This window comes from Giraffa tippelskirchi, chromosome 12 (genome assembly GCF_054371585.1).
Source record: "Giraffa tippelskirchi isolate mGirTip1 chromosome 12, T2T-mGirTip1v1.2.pri, whole genome shotgun sequence".
In the NCBI taxonomy this organism is placed as follows: domain Eukaryota; kingdom Metazoa; phylum Chordata; class Mammalia; order Artiodactyla; family Giraffidae; genus Giraffa; species Giraffa tippelskirchi.
This window is the reverse complement of record NC_137286.1, coordinates 133,194,529-133,215,808: the sequence shown is the minus strand read 5'-3', so window position 1 is coordinate 133,215,808 and position 21,280 is coordinate 133,194,529. Positions and strand designations below refer to the sequence as shown.

General features: G+C 35.2%; 1 protein-coding gene across 1 annotated transcript in view; it reads right to left on the bottom strand.

Annotated features, from left to right (window-relative positions):
* Nucleotides 1-12,214: 12,214 nt before the first annotated feature.
* The window catches only part of GPC5 (glypican 5), a 1,454,838-nt gene continuing 1,445,772 nt past the window's right edge, over nucleotides 12,215-21,280 (bottom strand). Inside the window, exon 8 of the mRNA XM_081551124.1 lies at nucleotides 12,215-13,178. Coding sequence (XP_081407250.1) covers nucleotides 13,021-13,178 — 158 coding nt within the window. The 3' untranslated portion in view covers nucleotides 12,215-13,020. The remainder of the gene's footprint in view (nucleotides 13,179-21,280) is intronic.

The following is a 21,280-nucleotide window of genomic DNA, read 5'->3' as shown; positions in this document are numbered from 1 at the left end:
CATGATGTCCTCTGCATGTAAGTTAGAGAAGCAGGGTGACAATATACAACCTTGACGTACTCCTTTTCCTACTTGGAACCAGTCTGTTGTTCCATGTCCAGTTCTAACTGTTGCTTCCTGACCTGCATACAGTTTTCTCAAGAGACAGGTCAGATGGTCTGGTATCCCCATCTCTTTAAGAATTTTCCACAGGTTATTGTGATCCACACAGTTAAAGGCTTTGGCATAGTCAATAAAGCAGGAATAGATGTTTTTCTGGAACTCTCTTGCTTTTTCAATGATCCATCAGATGTTGTCAATTTGATCTCTGGTTCCTCTGCCTTTTCTAAAACCAGCTTGAACATCTGGAAGTTCACAGTTCACGTATTGCTGAAGCCTGGCTTGGAAAATTTTGAGCATTACTTTACTAGTGTGTGAGATGAGTGCAATTGTGCGGTAGTTTGAGCATTCTTTGGCATTGCCTTTCTTTGGGATTGGAATGAAAACTGACCTTTTCCAGTCAGCAAATAGTTCATTGGCAATAACAATTATAAATCTGTATCATTTTCCTATTGACAGATATTTTCCCGTTAGTTTCTCATTTGCTCTCATTTCCTTTGATATAGGTAGGGAATTATTAATATTACAGCTGTTTTTAGGATATTTCAAGGTTGAAGATTTTTAAGGTTAATTAATTATAACAAATACAATAAATTAGCATCTTTTTGCATCCTGTCAAAATTAGATTTGATTTAACACATATATTCGGACATCTACTAAGTTCAAAGGACTGTGTTACCACAAAGGATTCTGAAAGCCATTAGTAACCTTTAACCTGCCAGGAAAAATAAGATAAGTACACAAATGATTGTAATCTGATTTTATGGTACATTGATTTAAGGACAGAATTACCTTCAATTTAGGGGAATCAGGAAGCATAATGGGATCAAAGTTTATGAAAAAAAAATGATTCATATCTTTATTGTTTGTTGGTTCTTGGCTATGCTGGTCATTCCAATTGGAATAAAGCATCTACTTTTCCTGTTCCACCTAAGGAAGGAAAACTAATCCAAGAGGATAATCATGTGCTGTGCTGTGCTTAGTCGCTCAGTCATGTTCTGACGCTTTGTGATCCCATGGACTGTAGCCTGTCAGGTTCTTCTGTACATGGGGATTCTCCAGGCAAGAATACTAGAGTGGGTTGCCATGCCCTCCTCCAGGGGATCTTGACCACCCAGAGATCTAATTCAGGTCTCTCGCTTGGCAGGCGGATTCTTTAATGTCTGAGCCACCAGGGAAGCCCAAGAATACTGGAGTGAGGAGCATATCCTTTCTCCAGGGAATCTTTCTGAGGAATTGAACTGGGGTCTCCTGTATTGCAGGCAGATTCTTTATCAACTGAGCTACCTGGGAAGCCCTCAGTATAATCATGGAGGTGTGTAAAATTTAGTTTAATAAAGATTTTCAAAAACATTGTCTATGATATATTGGAAATATTGTTGCTCCACAGGGCATTGATTAAATAATTGATCTTCATATAAAAAATACTTTGAATCAGTTATAATTATTTTTAGAATTGTATTTATGGCCTAGACAACATTCATATTGTTAAGCAATAATGACTTCTTAAAAAGAAAACATATAATCACGTCATAAAGTATCCCCTCTTTATATATTTATGTAAACATATAATCCCTATATATATGTATTTCTTTATATACGTGTGTCTTCTACTTAGATGAAGTAATTCATGTCTGACTCTGCGACCCCATGAACTGAAGCCTGCCAGGCTCCTCTGTCCATGGAATTCTTCAGGCAAGAATTCTGGAGTGGGTCATCATCATTCCCTTCTCCAGGGGATCTTCCCTACCAAGAGGTTGAACCTGGGTCTTCCATGTTGCCAGCAGATTCTTTAACATCTGAGCCACCAGGGAAACCCCTTCTATATAGATCTCTGAATCTAAATATAATGTGTGTATATTTTATATAGCTGTATTTCTACAAGCTAGATTTTTTTTTAAATGAGGCACAATGAACAGAGGTTGGAGAATTTTTGATATTCTATCTTCAAGATTTTTCAATGGAAATATTTTATTTTTTAATCAGAAAAGTTGATTAAAATAAAGTTTTACATGCAAGCAGATAAGACTTGAAGGATAACATGAATGTGGTGTTCACAGTTATACCAGAGTTAATTCTATGAATATACTCTCCATTAAATTATTTTCTCACTATCCTACATTGGAATTCATCATTTCACCTCTAAAATTTCCTGTTATATATGGAGATGATTCACTCTGTTTTAGAAAAAGGTAGCTAATAAGAGAAGTACCAGAGGATTTTTCTTTTGCATCCCAAAGAACACAAATAACTAACATCTCTTTGGATTTTAAGAGAAAAATAGAACTAGGAATTAAAAGTTACATAGTTCAACTATGGCTGACTTGCCCTTATGTTTTATAATAAAATGAAATAATGATCTTCTAAAGGGAAGTTGTTTAGAAATATTTAAAATATTCATATTTTCTCATTATTTTAAAATCATAGAAGATGCTATAGTGCAATAAACTAGCTTAATTTTTAAATAACAAAGAACTTCCAATTAAAATGAACATGAACATGATCTACTGATCTTCATCTTTCAAGATATAACCTAATTATAATCTGATACAGAGATGGTAAATCTAAAAATGGCACATAAAAATGATACGGTAGGTAACAATAACAGTGACATAGAATAAATGTTTCTTTTAGTACCTTTAAATGTGACATAAAACATATTTTAATTTTATTTCCTATAATTTGAAAATAAAATAGTGATGAATTTGAAAATTTGAAAAATCTATGTTGAAACAGGTTATTTATCAAAGTGTCCTGAATACTTTAGCAAATTGGTAGGCTTATCAAGAATCAGAATAGTGAATTTGGAAAGAGATTAAAATTTATTTTATAACCATTACATTCAAATTCTATTACATTATTTGTACTATTTTAGTCAATGTCATGGTAATGTTAGATTTTATAACTTCTCTAGGTAGCTTTATTTTCATTTTCTGAAAATCACAAGACTAAGCATACGCTCCCAAACTGGTATGTTTGCCTGTTTGTTTAGTCCCTGTAGTTGTTGCTCTTTAGTTGCTAAGCTGTGTCCAGCTCTTTGAGCCAATGGACTGTTCTCTATCCATGGAATTTCCCAGGCAAGAATATTGGAGGAAGTCGCCATTTTTTTCTCCAGGGGATCTTCCTGGCCCAGGGATTGAACCCAAGGGTCCTCCATTGACAGGTGGATTCTTACCACTGAGTCCTTAGAGAAGCCCAGTTATGGGGCAATTTCTGTTAAATTCTAGGATATACAAGCGTGCAGTTTGATTCAATATGGGGCACAGAACTGCTTAAATAGCGAGTGTTTGGTGATCTTTTGTTTCAAAACAGTTGTGTTGTTACCTTGGGTAATTCATTTTTCTTTTCCAGATTTTAGACTTCTCTTCTGTAAAATAAAGAAATACATGACCTTCAGGTTTCTATATAGGTTTTTTGTTTTTTAAAAAAAATTTTATTGGAGTATAGTTGGTTTACAATATTGTATTAATTTCAGGTGTACAGCAAAGTGAATCGGTTATACTTTTACATATATCCACTATTTTTTTGTTTGTTGGTTTGTTTGTTTGTAGATTCTCTTCCCATATAGGCCATTACAGAGCACTGAGCAGAGTTCCCTGTGCTGTATGCTAGGTTCTCATGAGTTATCTAATTTACATATACCCTCACGCTTGTACTCAGTCGTGTCTGACTCGGCGATCCTATGGACTGTAGCCCACTAGGCTCCTCTGTCCATGGGATTTTCCAGGCAAGAATACTGGAGTGGGTTGAAATTTCCTGCTCCAGAGGATTTTCCTGACCCAGGGATTGAATCCACATCTCTTATGTCTCCTTCATTGGCAGGTAGATTCTTTACCACTGTGCCACCTGGGAAGTCCATTTTATATAGCATATGTCAATCTCACTCTCAGTTTATCCCTCCCCACCTTCATCCCCTAAATGGCAACCCACTTCAGTATTCTTGCCTGAAAAATCCCATGAACAGAGGAGCCTGGCATGCTACAGTCCATGGGGTCTCAAAAGAGGAGGACATGACTTAGCAACTAAACAGTACTAACAACCCTAATCCCCTGATAAGTGTAAGTTTGTTTTCTACATCTGTGACTCTACTTCTCTCTTGTAAATAAGTTCATTTGTACCCTTTTTTTTTAGATTCCACGTATAAGCAATATCATATGATATTTGCCTATGTCTGACTTCACTCAGTAGGACAATCTCTAGGTCTATCCATGTTGCTACAAGTGACATTATTTCATCCTTCTTTGTGGCTGAGTAATATTCCATTATATATGTATCACATCTTCTTTATCTATTCCTCTGTTGATGGACATTTAGATTGCCTACATGTGCCTATTGTAAATAGTGCTGCACTGAACATTGCAGTGTATGTATCTTTTTGAATTATGGTTTTCTTTGGGTTTATGCCCACGAGTGGGATTGCTTCCATAGAGTTTTAAAATCAAATGATTTTTCAACATATGTAGTGTGAAAAATTTCACCCAAAAGCAAGCCTTGATAAAATGTTACCTCGTGTTTACTTAATCACCACAGTGTGCCAGTCAATGTAGATATAACCACTAAGTAAATCTTCCCAATATATCAGCCATGGGGTGGGGGAGATATGATCATCTCAATTTCACAGACATTTCAGAGAGTTGCTATTCAAAAGCAAGACTAGTCTTCTTTCCAAGTCTGAGTTCCATTTCTCACAAAGTGTCCCATGCAGGCCCTGTGAGCAGAGATAACAAAGGCAGTGGGATACTGAAAGGGGAGCATCACTAAGGCAGAAAACAGAACAGCCAGTGACTTGAGGAAAATGAGGATACATTTGAGTTCCTTTGATTGTTGTTACTGTCTTGCTCAGCTTAACTTCAGTTAGTTAATAATCTAAAAGCAAGTGAGTTGTTACAGTTCACATTTTTACATATTTTATAATAAGAATCATAAGCTCTTGATGCCTTGCATTATTCTCCAGGGAACAGTCTCTTAAAGATCATAGAATGTGTATACATACGGCTGTGCCAGTGAGGCTTTCTGAACATACACCCCTGTGTGCATCCTCCTGTTGCCACTGTGGCCCTGTGTGTTCTCTTAGGTAGAGTAAGAGCTCTGTTCAGTACTGATCCATTTGAAATGAAAGATGAAAGCCCATATGGGAAAATAATCAGAAGCAATTTTATAAAAGTTATCTATTGCACTGACCTTCTCAGTCTTTGATTCAAAAGCCAGAAATAATTGATATAAAGGCAAGTTTTATGAAAATGTAACATAAAAGCCTTTATGTTATATTTTATCTATTCATAAAGCACAAACAGCAATAAACATGCAAATATATGAATGTGTATGTATATTTTATAGGTATAAATAAATGTGTATATGTATTCACATATTTACATTTAATTATATCTATACTGTAATGAATGTGTCGCAAAAGTAGTAGTAAGGTAGAAAAATTTACTCTAAATTTATTGCAGTTAACCATCTGTGATGAAATTCTCATAGATCCTCATTAATATTTGTAATAAATGAAGAGACCAAAACACTAAAATTACCAACACACAATATTTAAAAACTATCTTTTTAGATAAGGTGCAATTCCCCACTTCTCTCTGCTTGCTCACTGACTGATACAGAGCGTTCTCTCCAACTGTTGGGCTTCTGGTCTCCTTTGATTTTCTGAATTAGCCCCTACACTTCAGGGGACCAGATAACACGCTCCTGTGCTCTGTCAGCTTGTTCTGCAATAAATCATCAGAGGCAGCGCCATTTATTCAGCCCTATTTAAGAGAGTCTCCTGGGAAAATCTGCAAGAAGAAAAAATTCTGTCAGATGCACTTGTGTTACTTCCATCGCTGACTTCCATACACCGTGATCTTTCAGACCCTTAGTGGTGCCACTCTTCGCTATTTGCTTTTAGATATTGTGAGACACTACTGCTGAATTAGTGAAGACCCCAGATTATAGCTCCTGTAAGATTAGCGAAAACAAAAAGCAATTAATTGGTAAATATTTAATGACAGGGTAAATCTCTTTGCTCAGGCACATTGTTCTCTCCATTAAATGAAAGCTCAGGAAACTTTGTTCTAACTATTCTTCCCTTCATTTATGAAAAGAGTATTCCACTCAGTCTTATGCAGAAAAGCCACATCACCATATGAGATAAACAAATTAGAATTATCACCATATGCATAGAGTTGTAACCAAAATCATATTTTATGCATTACTTTTAGGTGTCTTTTATGTATTAAGTAATAGTAGGTTATCATATAAGACATCAAGTAAATAGATACTCTTTTAGACTGGAAATTGACAAGGAAATTTAGTGATCATTTGGTTCAAGCACATTGTGTTACAAATGAGGAACTGAATTCACAGGGATGATAGGACTTGTTGAAGGTCATACAGATAGTTATACTAAAACCTTTGAAGCTGTGCTTGTTCTGGTTTCTCCAGCATTTTTGGATGCCTATGTGTCAATGATTCAGCCAGTCTCCCCATCAGATGGTCACACTAGGGCATCTGGCATATGGGATCTCTTCAGGATGCTCACATTATTACTAGAGCTGAATTTGAGAAAGACAGGGACGAGAAAAAATACCCGAGAGACTAGATGAGAATAAAACATTTATGTAACAAAGGGAAGTTTAAACATACCCTGTAAAACCTACAAATAACCTTAAAAAAATTACCTAATCAGCTTACTTTTCAAAAGGTTTTCTGAGTTCAGAGATATTGAGTGATTCAGTGGAAAGGGTTAACATCTATCTTTAGAATACAGTAAGTCCCTACATAAGAACCTTCAAATATGTGAACTTGCCTAGCTGTTGTACCTTACTCCTGTACTTTTCAAGGTACTGTACTGTAAGATTACAAATGTTTTCTTTAATTTATATATTTTTTAATATATTATTTGTGTGAAAGTATTATAAAACTTTTATAGCCCTGGTGACTCAGACAGTAAAGAATCTGCCTGTAATGTGAGAGACCTGGTTTTGATCCCTGGGTTGGGAAGATCCCCTGGATGAGGGCATGGCAGCCCACTCCAGTATTCTTGCCTGGAGAATCCCCATGGACAGAAAAACCTGGTGAGCTGTAGCTCACCAGGGGTCCCAGTGAGCCCAGGGACCTCAGTCCATGGGGTCACAAAGAGTCAGACATGACTGAGCAACTAAGCACAATACAGCACATGGTACAGTATTATATAGCCTGATTGTGTTAGCTGGGTGCCTAGGCATAACTTTGTTGGACTTAAAAACAAATTGGACTTTCAAACGCGTTCTTGGAACAGAGCTCATTCATATGTAGGGGACTTACTCTACTTGCTTTGTCACCTGTTATCAATGTGAACTTAAGGAGATGATCTTGCCATTCAGAAATCCTCACTTGGTGGTGACTTTCAGTATGATATTGAGCAATACACTGCTCATTAATGGTTAGGTTCCACCTCATCTTGGCCTGAGCTCTGAGCTCTATCCCAGACTCTAATCATTCTGAGATGTGGTCTGAAGACTCTGGTCAGGTAGACTTGCCATTACAGGGGCTGGCAGTTGAGGTCTTCAGTTTGTTACAGTTGGAGACAAATTCACTTGTAAACACTGGGTCAGGGCTAATATCCCTTTATAATCAATAAAAGCAAGACCACTCTAACTCCCTATATTTTGGAAATACATTTTACATGAATAAACTTTGTAGCCAGGATGAGGCTAAGCAAAACATGACAGATGAAACAGGCAGGAGTAGGTCTCTCTTGCAATTCTCTCTCTTATTCCTCTTCCTTGTTGTTGTTCAGTCACACAGTCGTGTCTGACTCTTTGTGACCCCATGGACTTCAGCACACCAGGCCTCACTGTCCCTCACCATCTCCCAGAGTTTGCCCAAGTTCATGTCCATTGCATTGGTGATGCCATCCAGCCATCTCATCCTCTGATGCCCTCTTCTGCCCTCAATGTTTCCCAGCATCAGGGATTTTTCCAGTGAACCCTCCTTCTTAAGCTCTATTTATTCACACTCAAACCTTCTTTATGCTGTTTCCCTATCAAAAGCTTAGCCATAGGCAGAATTAATAATTTAATAGTGTGGTATTGTCCCATCCTGGGCACGCATCCATTTTAAGAGAAGGCTTAATGGGAAAGGCACAAACTTGAAATTATTAAGGATTACCATGTGCCAGGTGGGTCTTAAATATGTGTTGCATTATCTAGTCCTGTTAAGTAATTCTGAGTTAGATACAGTTAACTCAGTTATACAGATAAGAAGATAAAAAGGAAATAGAAACAATAGCTAGGAACTGTGAGGCATGGGTGTGTGTATGTTGGTGAGAGGGAGAGGAATGGGCGTGTGGGGTGAGTTGGAAAAGCACCATGACTTGACTAATTCTATTCTGGAAGTCTTTGACAATTTTGACCATAATTTTGTAAGTTGAAATCCTTGTTTATCCTATGGGGGTCTTGTTATTCTGAAGAAATTACTGTTGTAAAAATACTTACTGGTCAGCGCCTAGATTTCTTAAAGAAATAGAATAAGGCAGGTGCTTGCTAAACACACTGTACTGCTCATAGCATTTGTTTCGCAAATTAGGCTTTTTGTTTTCCTCCTTAGTGCTGCTGGCCTTGGCTGGGTAATCTGGCGAAAAGAAAGACTTCCACTTCCTCTCCTTCTAAGACATTTAGTTCCTTCAGTTCACTGGTGCTCAAAGGTGGGTACTGGAACTCACAGAAGTAGAATTTACTTACCGAATTACCCAAGTGATTGCTCTGGGTCAATTCCATTCCTTCTGTCTCCAACCAGTTTGCTCCTTAGATGTTCTCTGGTCTGCTTTTAATTCTATGGCACTTCAAATTCCTCTATCCCCTTCCTCTTGCTCTGTGATAACAGGAAACTTTCCTGGGAAGGTGAGATGCATACTCTCTTTATATATATTGGGCTGGGCAAAAAATTCAGGTTTTTCTGTAAAAATTCTACATAAAACTTCCCACAAGCTTTTTCACCAACCCAATATTTCACGATGAAGATGCTTCCAATGTGATAACTGACAAGTGCAGGAAGGGGAGAGACTCTTGAATCAGATGTTTGCAAAGTTATCCACAAACTTCCATCAGGGCACCCTGTTCCAAATAGTTACTGCCATTTCTACTGTGAAGATGTAAATCATATTGTAATGAAATTCTTCAGTTTTTTTTTCTGCACATAGAAACAGGTTAGTTTAAGGACTCATTTTAGTGAAACTCCATTTACAAAATGATGATATAAGAGTAATTCAGTCATCATTTAATTCTAGCAAAGGCAAAGAAAGATTTCAAACTTGAGAAAATTTTGTCTATATTTTACTCAGAAATGATTGATATACAACAGTCTACAATTAAAAAAAAAAACTTAATATGCCAAGTGTCATACCTAATAACATGAATTATTGCTGAATAACCCATGTTTTTATATAGGATACCAAAGTTGACAACCTAAAGAAATATTGATATCACAGACTGCTCAGTGACTTATCTCAAAAAAGCACAAGTCTGGGTTGAATGAATTCACTCAGGAAGAAACAATTTTGATTGTACCTGAAGGGTTCTGATGATAGAAACAGTATTTTTAGTGATTGAAAACAATTAGCAGTAAACTAATTGAGTCCTTTTCAAAGCATCATTATTGAGTACTTCAGAAAAGCTGAGTATTGGGAGGAAATAGCTTATTAACTTTTGTCCTTTATTTAGAAAAGAACACTCCAGACACTACTTCATTGATAAGATGTTCCTGGACAAATAGAGGATAACAGACATATCTAAGATTTTTAGAAATAATAATCTGCCACATGCTCCCTCCCTCCCTGTTTCTCATCTTTCTTTCCTTATATTTTTATGCCATCCTGTGTCTTTTGGCCAAAGAAATATTTAAACCCTTCAGCTGCTCAGAAAACAAAAAGAAATGTTATGATTCTGTGATAGTTAGAACATATATTTGTGTGTTTTCTCATTTTTGGTAGCTGGTTTATTTTAGCTGCTGATGTATTTGAATAAAATTTTCACATGTGAGAGAGTAATGATTAGTATAAAAGAAAAGGTTCATGTTTACATTTTTCTTTTTTCCTATGCTTTTATACTAATATACAATTTGATAATTATACATTAGGATTGTATAGTTAATTTTACTTGTTTTTTAAATCCTTGTTTAGTGACTTAAATCACCTTTGAATGACTTTTTTGTTAAATTTAAGATTTTGTACTACTGTTCTGGAACTGTTATATCTTTGAACCAAGAATGTACATGGTTTGTTTAGAGACATTACTTATACATTTGATTCTACTCTGACTAGTTGTATGACATCAAACAAAGTACATAATATTTCTAGCCTCAGTTTCCTCATTGGTTAAATGGAGGTGATAATATTATTGGTGAGACTAAAGGAGATTTTGTGTAAGAGCATTTATCATGATATATATGCAAAGGGAAGGCCCTGAATTTTGGCTCAGATTAACTGATTCTTCCTCAATACATGCAGAATACTAGATTGGTTCAGATTAATTTATATAACAATAACTCAGAAATTCAAGAAAACTCCTTTAATTGATCCCAGTATAAAATGTGACTATAACCGTGAAATATAATTTAAAATACATATATATTCACCTGAATGTTATCCTTTAAGTCATCTTGGAAAGTAGACATGTATTCTAACAACTTTACCATTGCGTAAAAACTTTTTAACCTTACTAATGGAAAACTCTTATAAAGCAAATTCTGAGCCATATTAAAAGAAAACAACAACTCAGTGCTATTGTTTGATTTGACTAAAAATTGAGCCCATCCTTTAGAAGTGAGGAAAGTCAAATGATATGCTTTGTCTCCTCTGAAAAAGCCTTGTAAATTATAAAGAGCGATACAAATGTAAGATGGTTTACAGCAGAGTGTTAAAGAATGACCTCATTGAGGATATTAAAAAAGTATGCCTCAGGCTCTTAAATTCTGAAAATCTCAAGTGTTTTGAGCTCTAGCTTCATCATTTATGGTACATATATTGTTTCCTAAATGCCCACATGGAGGTAGACAGCACTCATTTGAGTATGTAAAATTTAATTGATAAAAAGATATTCATTCATACTATCGATTTTGTTACTACTCTGCTCTTAACCATTTCCTACGATATCTAAAGTTATCTTTTATCAACTAATTTTATCCAGGTACATCTTAGACTGCTGAACCATGTTCTTTAGTTGGCTTTTCTAAACACCCCTCAGGTTTGGGTCAGAAGTGTTGCCGTGGCAACTCAACTGTGGCTTGGGCTGGAGTGCCACAAATGGTTGACCCCATATTACACATTTCAGAGCTGTTTAAATAAAGAGCTGAAGTTGAGATTAAAAGAAAAAAAAAATTTTAAGTTCATAATTTTTGGAGTATGGTGGTGCAAATGCGCTAAAATCCAAGGAGATCATGTTAAGGTGGAGTGGAAGCCTAGGAAAATGGCATCCAGAATTGGCAGGTAGAATAGCACTTCCAGTTCATAGTCATATTTGAACAGACAAGAAAAATCTGACTTATCTTGGCAGTTTAAAAATACTGTGGTGTGAGTTGACCATCTCCAGGTTCTCATCAATAATTGAGAACCCGAGGGAGAACAGCGTTTGATCATATAGTTTCCTTATTTGGACAGATTGATTTCATCCCACAAATGCTTGTTGTTGATTAAGTCCCCATCAGTTCTTTTTCAGAGATCATTTGAAATCTTTTTGATTTTTTAAAAATTTTATAAGTTCAGCACTTCTCTTTTCTATTCTGTCACTTTGTATTGATTATATTTTCTGGCTATTGACTGGATATGATACTTCCTAATAAAAGCTGACTTATCTCCTCCTCCTTAAGTGCAGTGATAAGCACAGTGTCTGCTGAGGCATCTTATCTCAACTGGGAAGTCAGGGACTGTGGATTAATGGCTCTACTAAGGTGAAAATAGGAAAAGAGCTAAAACAGTGCATGCCATATTTTCTATATCAGTGCATCTTTAGATATTCATAGGAGCTTTGGAAATATATAGACAATTGTTCAATATCAAGTTTTAAAAAACAACAAATTTTTGAAATAAAATTTTGAAAATGGATGAATATATCATTTTTTTCTGGGAGAAAATGATCAATATTCTTTAAAATTTTCCACCAAATAATTAACAGCTTTATTAGAGATATTCCTAGAGCAGGCATGTGCTTTGCAACATAGTTAAATCCATTAGGAGGCAGAGAGATAGGAGGGAACAGAGTCACAATACCAAAGATGCATTTTGTATATAATGGGATACAAATCAGATGCTATCAAAATACTCAGCTTTACGTTTGTCAGTGGCTTAGTTACAGTGGATAAAAATTATCAAGCATCTTCAATGAAATTATGTGAAATGCTCCTTGCAATCTACTCTATAATTTATAGGCTTTCAGTCATTTCTTTCTATAGCTTACAAAAATGGAAGAATATCTTGAAAATGCATGCATACTACTTGCCATTGTTTGTTTGTAATTCAGTTAATGAAACTCTGATTCCAGTATTTTAAGAAACGCTATGTATTGTTTTCATTGTCCTGCAAATACACCTTCAATTGAGAACATTTTTTTTCTTTTAAAAAGGAAGAGGTTCGAATTGAGAATAATAAAATTACAGACATACTAAATCCTTCTCATTCAAACTCACTTCCGTGCTCTTCACATTTGCAGGTTTAACATGTTAGCGTTTAAGAACATTTAAGTTAGATTCATATTTTAGATTCAAAGATGACATGTTTTCAAACGGTCTGTCACGTAAACATTGATTTTTAGGTACTTTGTCAACATGCCAACTTGGCTTCCAAGAAGTTAGTACCTACTCATAATTGTTACATTTGAAAAAATACCTTATTCCACTCAGAGCAAGAGGAGGGAGAAATCAAGACTCCACTAAGACATGTGTATCAGGGCAGAAGAGCTGTTACCAAAGCCCAGGAAATAACATCACTACCCCCATCAGAGTCAGTGCCATAGTTTTAGTTGCGGCCGTACATCCTGCTCCCGTTGTGTCTAAAGTACTACCACCGTCTGTTTGATGGATTTGCTTCACATCACTGAGGTTCATCTCCTCTGGCATCCCTGTAGAGGCAAATAAGAAAATCATGGAATGATGGATACACCACCTCACCATGATCCTTCTAGAATGACTCTCTACCCAAATTGTGGACACGATTGTTTTTAATCGTTTTGTGTAGCATTCCCTGTGTTTCACCTAACCCTAAAAGATGAATATGACACATACTTCTGCATTTCTTAAATTGGAACATACAAGACCTTGAGTGGGAGTGCTCAGAAACTTTATGAAAACAAAGTAAAAAGCACTTTCTAGCTTTTTGAAAGCATTTGGAATATTTCTCTAATGGTATCAAAGTAAAGAAATTTAATTAAAATGTCCTGAGGTATAGTATCAGTGCTTGGCCCAGAGATGTAACAATGGTAGGAACTCTGTGAAATCTTTTCTTATGAAAATAAAGCCATGTAAGGAGAGATAATTCAATTGGAAATTTTAAAAAAGTAGAATATATACAGATCATATTTTGTATTAGGCTAAACTATGCACAGATCCTTATTGAAATATATCAAAGAATAGTAACAAATGTTAAATGATACCCTTTATACACACACAGAGCTATGGGGATAGGGGTATAGACATCTGTCAGTAGATCAAAGAACTTAGTAGTATGATGGATTGGGGATTGAAGTTCGGCATGAGTGTTTGATTAAAGAAAAAAAAAATGTTGTACAACATTATAGACCAAAATCTAGTCACATCCTGGTTATTCTGTGTGTTGTAAAAACCGACAAACAGGAGGAGGCCAGCTCCCCAGTTATTGGGGATGAAATAATTATTTCATCCTTTAAGATTATTTTCTTAAAGAAGTTTACCTTACTATGATACGCCTAAGAAATTCCCGATTTATCAGTTACTATCTAGTGTTACCCATGTGCTGAGAGACTGTGAGACTGTCTGGATTATCTCATGGTGTGCCACCATCAGTCACAATTAACAAGTTTAAATTCAATGTTACTATGGCCACAAATATTGACATCGTAATTACACTGAGACTGAAAAAAAAAAATCTTCATATAAGGGAAAGTCAATATTTATGTAATTAGGTCAATACATGTATATAATTCAGAAAGTAAGCTCCACTGCGTTCAGGGATGAGAGCATTAAAACGAAGCTCAGCTCTACTGATCTGACATATTGATTTTCCAGTCTGAGTGCTTGTGTTATTATTCATTGTTTGGGTACTTGTTTTGCCCTTCTATGTCATCAGGCAAGATGAATAAACTAGCAATTCCTTTTTTTTTTTTTAGAGAGACTGGAGTGGAGTGTGCATATTTTAGTCATGGTTTTATACTCCTTGTTATATTAGAATATAACAAGGAGCTGTGTGGACTCTAGGCAATTAAAATTTTTTCCAAGATAACTACATAAATTTGAGCTTTAAGGGATTTACTTTTCTTTTTTAAAGCACTGTGAGGAGGTGCCTGGATTGGATTCATGAAAAACTTTTTTTTATGCCTTCTGGAGTCAGTATTTTCCTCATTCATTCATGAGCCAGGTACTGGTCTGCGCTTGAGGGTACCATGGTGAGTTCAAATATGAAAATAGAAAGATGTTAAATCTTATGTCTGTGAGTCAGGCAATACGAGGAGGGATTATCTCATCTTCAGTCAGATGCCATTTTAACATTGGAGGTAGAGGTATTACCAATAAATGCGATAGTTCTAAGGATGATGGTCCCTTGAGATAAGAATTATATAGAAAGAATGAAAGATCCCTTGAAGAGCCTGGCAGTCAGGGCTGCAGTTTCAGATCAAATCACAACCTGGCCTGAACTTCTGTTAAGAAATCTTTGCATGCCGAGAAGGCCAAACTCACAATTATCTGATGTAGTTATTATTTTCTTAAAGGAACTTAATTCACTAAGCTTATAAATTATACTAAAGCTCAGCCAAAGGCCCATAAAAGAAAAATCAGCTTGACGATTTCTCACATTAATAAATTAAACAAAAATGAAGTAATTTAAACTTTTCTACGCCTAATGGCAACACACCAAGATGACAATAAATTCCAATTTCTGCCCTTGGTGGCTTGCAGTCTGGTAGAGGTAGACAATAGCCATGCTATTACAAAAACAAATATAATGTTAGAACTGGGGCACTTGCCTGATGGTTGGTGCTATGAAGTGATATTATCTTACACAAGATGAGTTGTCAGTTAACCTACTGTCCAATTGACAAAGGCAGGACAGAGAGGTGATGACAACCAGTTTGGCAAGTATATAACCCTTCATTAAGGGAGATTGCCAAAATATAGCAAAAGTGGTTAAAATGTACACTTACCTAGACACCCAAATTCTGCTTTAGTGGAAAAATTCCATGGGAATAATTTTTAAAATATGCACATATTTATTCACAAAATGTTAATCTGTGCATTGTTAGTGAAAAGTCATAACCCATAAGTGTCCATTAGTAGGGAACTAGGTTAAGAAAATTGTGCATTGACTTATTTTAAAAGATTCAAAAAGTAGATATTAGTACAGAAGAATGTTTTGATATTATTTTATACACATACTCGCATGGTCTTTCAGGATCTTTGAATTCAGTCTATGGCTGCCTTTCTTTGAGAATAGGGAATCTATCATTGGTTTCTGTATTCACTGAGTAAGCATTTAGTAATAAGTAGGTGAATGAATAAGTTGATAACTTTAATCCAGGACAGAAAATTGCAAAATAATAAAAATGTTTCTCCACTTCAATCTGATTTTCCCTCCCCACAGTTTTATTGGGATATTAATTGACATAACATTATGTAAGTTTAATGTGTACAATATGTTGATTTGATGTACTTACATTTTATCAAATGATTGTCACCATAGTGTTAATGCCAGCCTCCAGCATGCCACATAACTGCTTTTGTTTTTTTTTTTTTCATGGTGAGAAGATTTAAGATCTACTTACTTAGCCCTTTCAAGTATATAATTCAGTGTTAATCGCTGTAGTCACTGTGCTTGACATTAGATACCCAGAACTTATTTATCTTATAACTGAAAGTTTGTACCCTTGAACAACATCGCATTTACCCTACCTCCCAGTTCTTGGCAGTCATCAACCTACCCTGTTTCTGTGAGTTTGCTTTTGTTTTTTTTAAGTTATAGACACAAGTGATATAGCAGAGTATTCATCTTTCTCTGTCTGACCTATTTCACTTAGGATAATGCCCTCAAACTTCATCTAAGTCATAGCAAATGGCAGGATTTTCTTTTTTAATGGCTGAATAATATTCCATTGTTTTTATATACAATACATCTTTATCCATTCATCTATTGACAGGCTGTTTTTGTATCTTGGTTATTGTGATTAATGCTGCAGTGAACATAGGAGTGCAGATATCTCTTTGAGATCCTGTTTTCATTTCCTTTGGGTGTATATCCAGAGGTGGAATTGCTGGATCATATGGTAATTCTGTATTTTAATTTTTTGGAAACCTCCATGCTGTTTTCCATAGCTATTGGACCAATTTACATTCCCACCAAGAGTGCACAAAGATTCCCTTTTCTCCACATCCTTACCAACACTTATCATTTGTCTTTTTGATAATCAGTTCAGTTCAGTCGCTCAGTGGTGTCCAACTCTTTGCAACCCCATGGACTGAAGCATGCCAGGCTTCCCTGTCCATCACAACTCCTGGAACTTGCTCAAACTAATGTCCATCGAGTCAGTGATGCCATGCAACCATCTCATCCCTCTATCGTCCCCGTCTCCTCCTGCCTTCAATTTTCTCCAGCATTAGGGACTTTTCCAAGGAGTCAGTTCTTTGCATCAGGTGGCCAAAGTATTGGAGCTTCAGCATCAGTCTTTCCAATGAATATTCAGGACTGATTTCCTTTAGGATGGACTGGTTGGATCTCCTTGTAGTCTAAGGGACTCTCAAGAGTCTTCTCCAGAACCACAGTTCAAAAGCATCAATTCTTTGGCACTCAGCTATCTTTATAGTCCAACTCTCACATCCATATGTGACTACTGGAAAAACTATAGCTTTGACTAGACTGACTTTTGTCGGCAAAGTAATGTCTCTGCTTTTTAATATGCTGTCCAGGTTCGTCATAGCTTTTCTTCCAAGAAGGAAGTGTCTTTTAATTTCATGACTACAGTCACCATCATCAGTGATTTAGAAGCCCAAGAAATAAAATCTGTCACTGTTTCCATTGTCTCCCCATCTATTTGCCATGAAGTGCTAGGACTGGATGCCATGATCTTAGTTTTTTGAATGTTGAATTTTAAGCCAACTTTTCACTCTCCTCTTTCACTTTCATCAAGAGGCTCTTTAGTTTCTCTTCGCTTTCTGCCATAAGGGTGGTGTCATCTGCATATCTGAAGTTATTAATATTTCTCCAGCCATCTTGATTCCAGCTTGTGTTCCATCTAGCCTGAGCCTGGCATTTCACATGATGTACTCTGCATATGAGTTAAATAAGCAGGGTGACAATATACAGCCTTGACGTACTCCTTTCCCAATTTGGAACCAGTCCATTGTTCCATGTCTAGTTCTAATTGTTGCTTCCTGACCTGCATACAGATTTCTCAAGAGGCAGGTCAGGTGGTCTGATATTCCCCTCTCTTGAAGAATTTTCCACAGTTTTTTGTGATCCACACAGTCAAAGGCTTTGGCGTAGTTGATAAAGTGGAAGTAGATGTTTTTCTGGAACTCTCTTGTTTTTTCAATGATCCAGTGGATGTTGGCAATTTGATCTCTGGTTCCTCTGCCTTTCCTAAATCCAGCTTGAACATCTGGAAGTTCTCAGTTCACGTATTGTTTTTGATAATAGCCATTCTAACAGTTGTGAGGCAATATCTCATTGTGGTTTTGATTTGAATTTTCCTGAAAATTACTGTTGTTGAGCATCTTTTCATGTATCTGTTCACATTTGTATGACTTCTTTGGAAAAATATTTACTTCTTAAGTTCAATCTCTTTTAATATAAAGACATAAAATTACATCACAGCAACACAGAGTATAGAATAAAATATTAGAAGTAGATGCAAACTTTGAATTTTACATCTGAGAGAAAAGTAGTGAATGTAATAGCAAAGATTCAATGTGAGAATATTAACTTAGCAAGTACTTGCTAAATAAAGTTGCTATGGATCTTGTAACATTCAATAAAAACTATTACCCTTGGTCATTACTTGATAGACTTGAATGGTCATTTATACCAAAATCAGCCATATGTATATTGACTGGATATTTGGGCATCTAACAAATCTGATATGGTTTATGTAACAGTTTACCACTTTTTAAATGATTAATCCATTCTTATCTGTTAGGAAATATAATTGATAGACTCACCCTGACTACTGAGTCACTTTAATCTAGGGTGTATCCTGAAAAAATGCTGTTATTTTCCAGTTTTCCTTGGGGGCGTCCATATAATCCAGTAACAAGAGCAGAGTGACTGTACGGTTGAAGAGACAAGGTCTGTGATAATCATGAACACCCTTATGGAATGTCACCTCTGTGATCTTCTATTTGACATTCAGAGTCTGCCTAATAAATGGGATTATACTTCTCTTCTCTGTGAGAAAAGGTGTGAAATTTATGTATAGTTCTTTTGGTTGATGCTTTATAACCAAGAGTAGTCTTCCTTTTTGACAAATGATGTGAGAATAATGAAGTAATTTTAATTGTTAGGAAGTTAAACAGTGAGTTAAAACATTAACGGGAGATTATGACTGTAAAGCAAAGTTTACTTTAAAGTATTATGATGTATTGAGATATTTCAGTTCTAGGTAATATCAGGGGGTGTTATCATTTGTTACTGTATCAAATGGATTATTGGTTGCTCTCCAACAGTTAACAGTAAATAGCTTTTATTTTTCAGGATAGAGTTTTTAGCAGAAAAAATACTGTTTGGATTTTTTTTTTTTCAGTTTCTAATGATATTTTTTATTCCATAATGACCATCCAGGTCTTTTTCTTCACGTTGTGGTATTGATTTCTGAAGACTTAAGAAAGGAAACATACATCTCATATGAAAAATGCTTAATTATTTTAAGCGATTTTGTATTACTATTGAGTTTTTTAAAGGAAACATATATCTCATATGAAAAATGCTTAATTATTTTAAGCAATTTTATATTACTATTGTGACTTTTTTAAAACAAGTATTGTGAAACTTCTAGAAATAATTTTTAAATAGAAATTTTAAAATGCCATTTTTGTGCAATTGATAATAAAGACCAAATATTGTGTGTGCTAAGTCACTTCAGTCACATTTGACTCTTTGCAACCCTATGGACTGTAGCCCTCCAGTCTCCTCTGTCCATGAGATTATCCAGGAAAGAATACTGGAGTGGGTGGCCATGCCCTCCTCCAGGGAACCTTCCCACCCAGGGATTGAATCTGTGTCTCTTGTACCTCCTGCATTGGCAGGGGTTTCTTTATAAAGTTTATTGAACATACTAGTCCTTATTTATATACTTCAGACTTAGATATAAGAATTTACAAGTATTGGAACAATTAAAATTAGTGATTCTGTAAATTATTTGTGAAGAGTATAAGACTGATCAGATATTGCTAGTTAGTGAAGTCACAAAAGATTTGTATATCCTAACTTAGTGATAATATGGGGTTAAACACTATTAAAAATTAAGATATACTAAAGATATACCTGGACACATAGTAGTAATAGTCAATGTACCAAAAATAGAAAAATTTTAAAGCATTTGAGAGAAAGGGCAAATTGCTTTTAACAGAACAAAATATTATATTAATTTTCAAGAGCAATAATAGAAGCTAAAATAAAAATTCTAACTGTGAAAGAATGTAGAATTCTATACAAAGTATACAGTATGGAAAAAATAAAGGCATAAATAAATGTATTTTAACAAAGAGTACTTTTAATATTCCCCAAATGATTCTAAAATATTATTAAAAATGTATGGAAAAATTAACTGAGCACAAATGGAGTGAGATGAAAGTTATTAATATAATAGTGTTCAAAGTAATTGGCAAACATCTAGCTAGGTTACTGCATATAAGCATGTTGGTTAAGAAAACAAAAACAAAATGATTAATTTAGATATAATTTTAAAAGATAAAATATTTGCAACCAATTGTTAAAACATTCTAAAGTATTTGTATGTTCTGGGAAGAAGTGAGAAATATTTACTTTAGGTTTTGTCAAGAAAAATGTATACTTTAATGAATGTTAAAATTTCAAGCCTAAGAACTTAAAAACTTCATATGGAACATATATATTCCTAATCCATTAAAGCAAAGGGGATTGATAAAATCCAATAGAAGTCAGGAAAGAATAAACATGCAAACAAATATGCCCAAAGCGCAAAATCAGATGTCAAAACCATATGCAAATAATTTAGTAATCTCTAAATGAAATGAACTGTGTCAAATAAGAAAACAGACACTCAGTTTGGATTTCAAAAGAAATTTAGCACCATAATAAAATGATACATAAGGGTGAGAGTAAATGCTTGGAAAAACACACTGCAAGTAAATAATAACCAAAAGAAAGGTGACGTCATTATATTAATAAAAGACAAAATGAGTTTTGAACATTAAAAAGGGGTAAAGAAGGTCTTCACATAATAACAAAAGAAATAATTCAACATATAGCTATAACAATTCTGTGCCTAAGAGCATATTTTCAAAATAAATCAATATTAATAAAGGAAAAGAATTGGATAAAATAACAAAGCAAAATGGACACATACACATTCAATGGGAAATTTTAATCCTGCTGTCTCTTTACCTGATAGCTCAAGCAAACGAAAATTAGTGAGGATATGGATGACTTGGTCATCCATATCTTTGGGCCAGGAAAAGAACTCCACTGACTTCCAGTCATGATTCTAGTAATAATCCTAGTATCTCTTTGCCCTATACCCCTATTCCTTCACATGGAAAGAGAACAAATTGCCCTGATTACTAAGTTGGGTTGAAGAACCAAAATGCTAAACTTTTAAATTTCTCATCCTCTTTTGAATTGAGAAATGTGAGGATGCATATTACCCTGCTCTTCACCATGAGTTGAAGCTAACTCTTTCTGCAGGGAGGACCCATGATTTTCTAGCTATGCCTCTGACCTGACAGTAATTCTTGGATGAAATAACAGGTATAATATGTCAGGACATTCTCTAGTCCAGTTTTT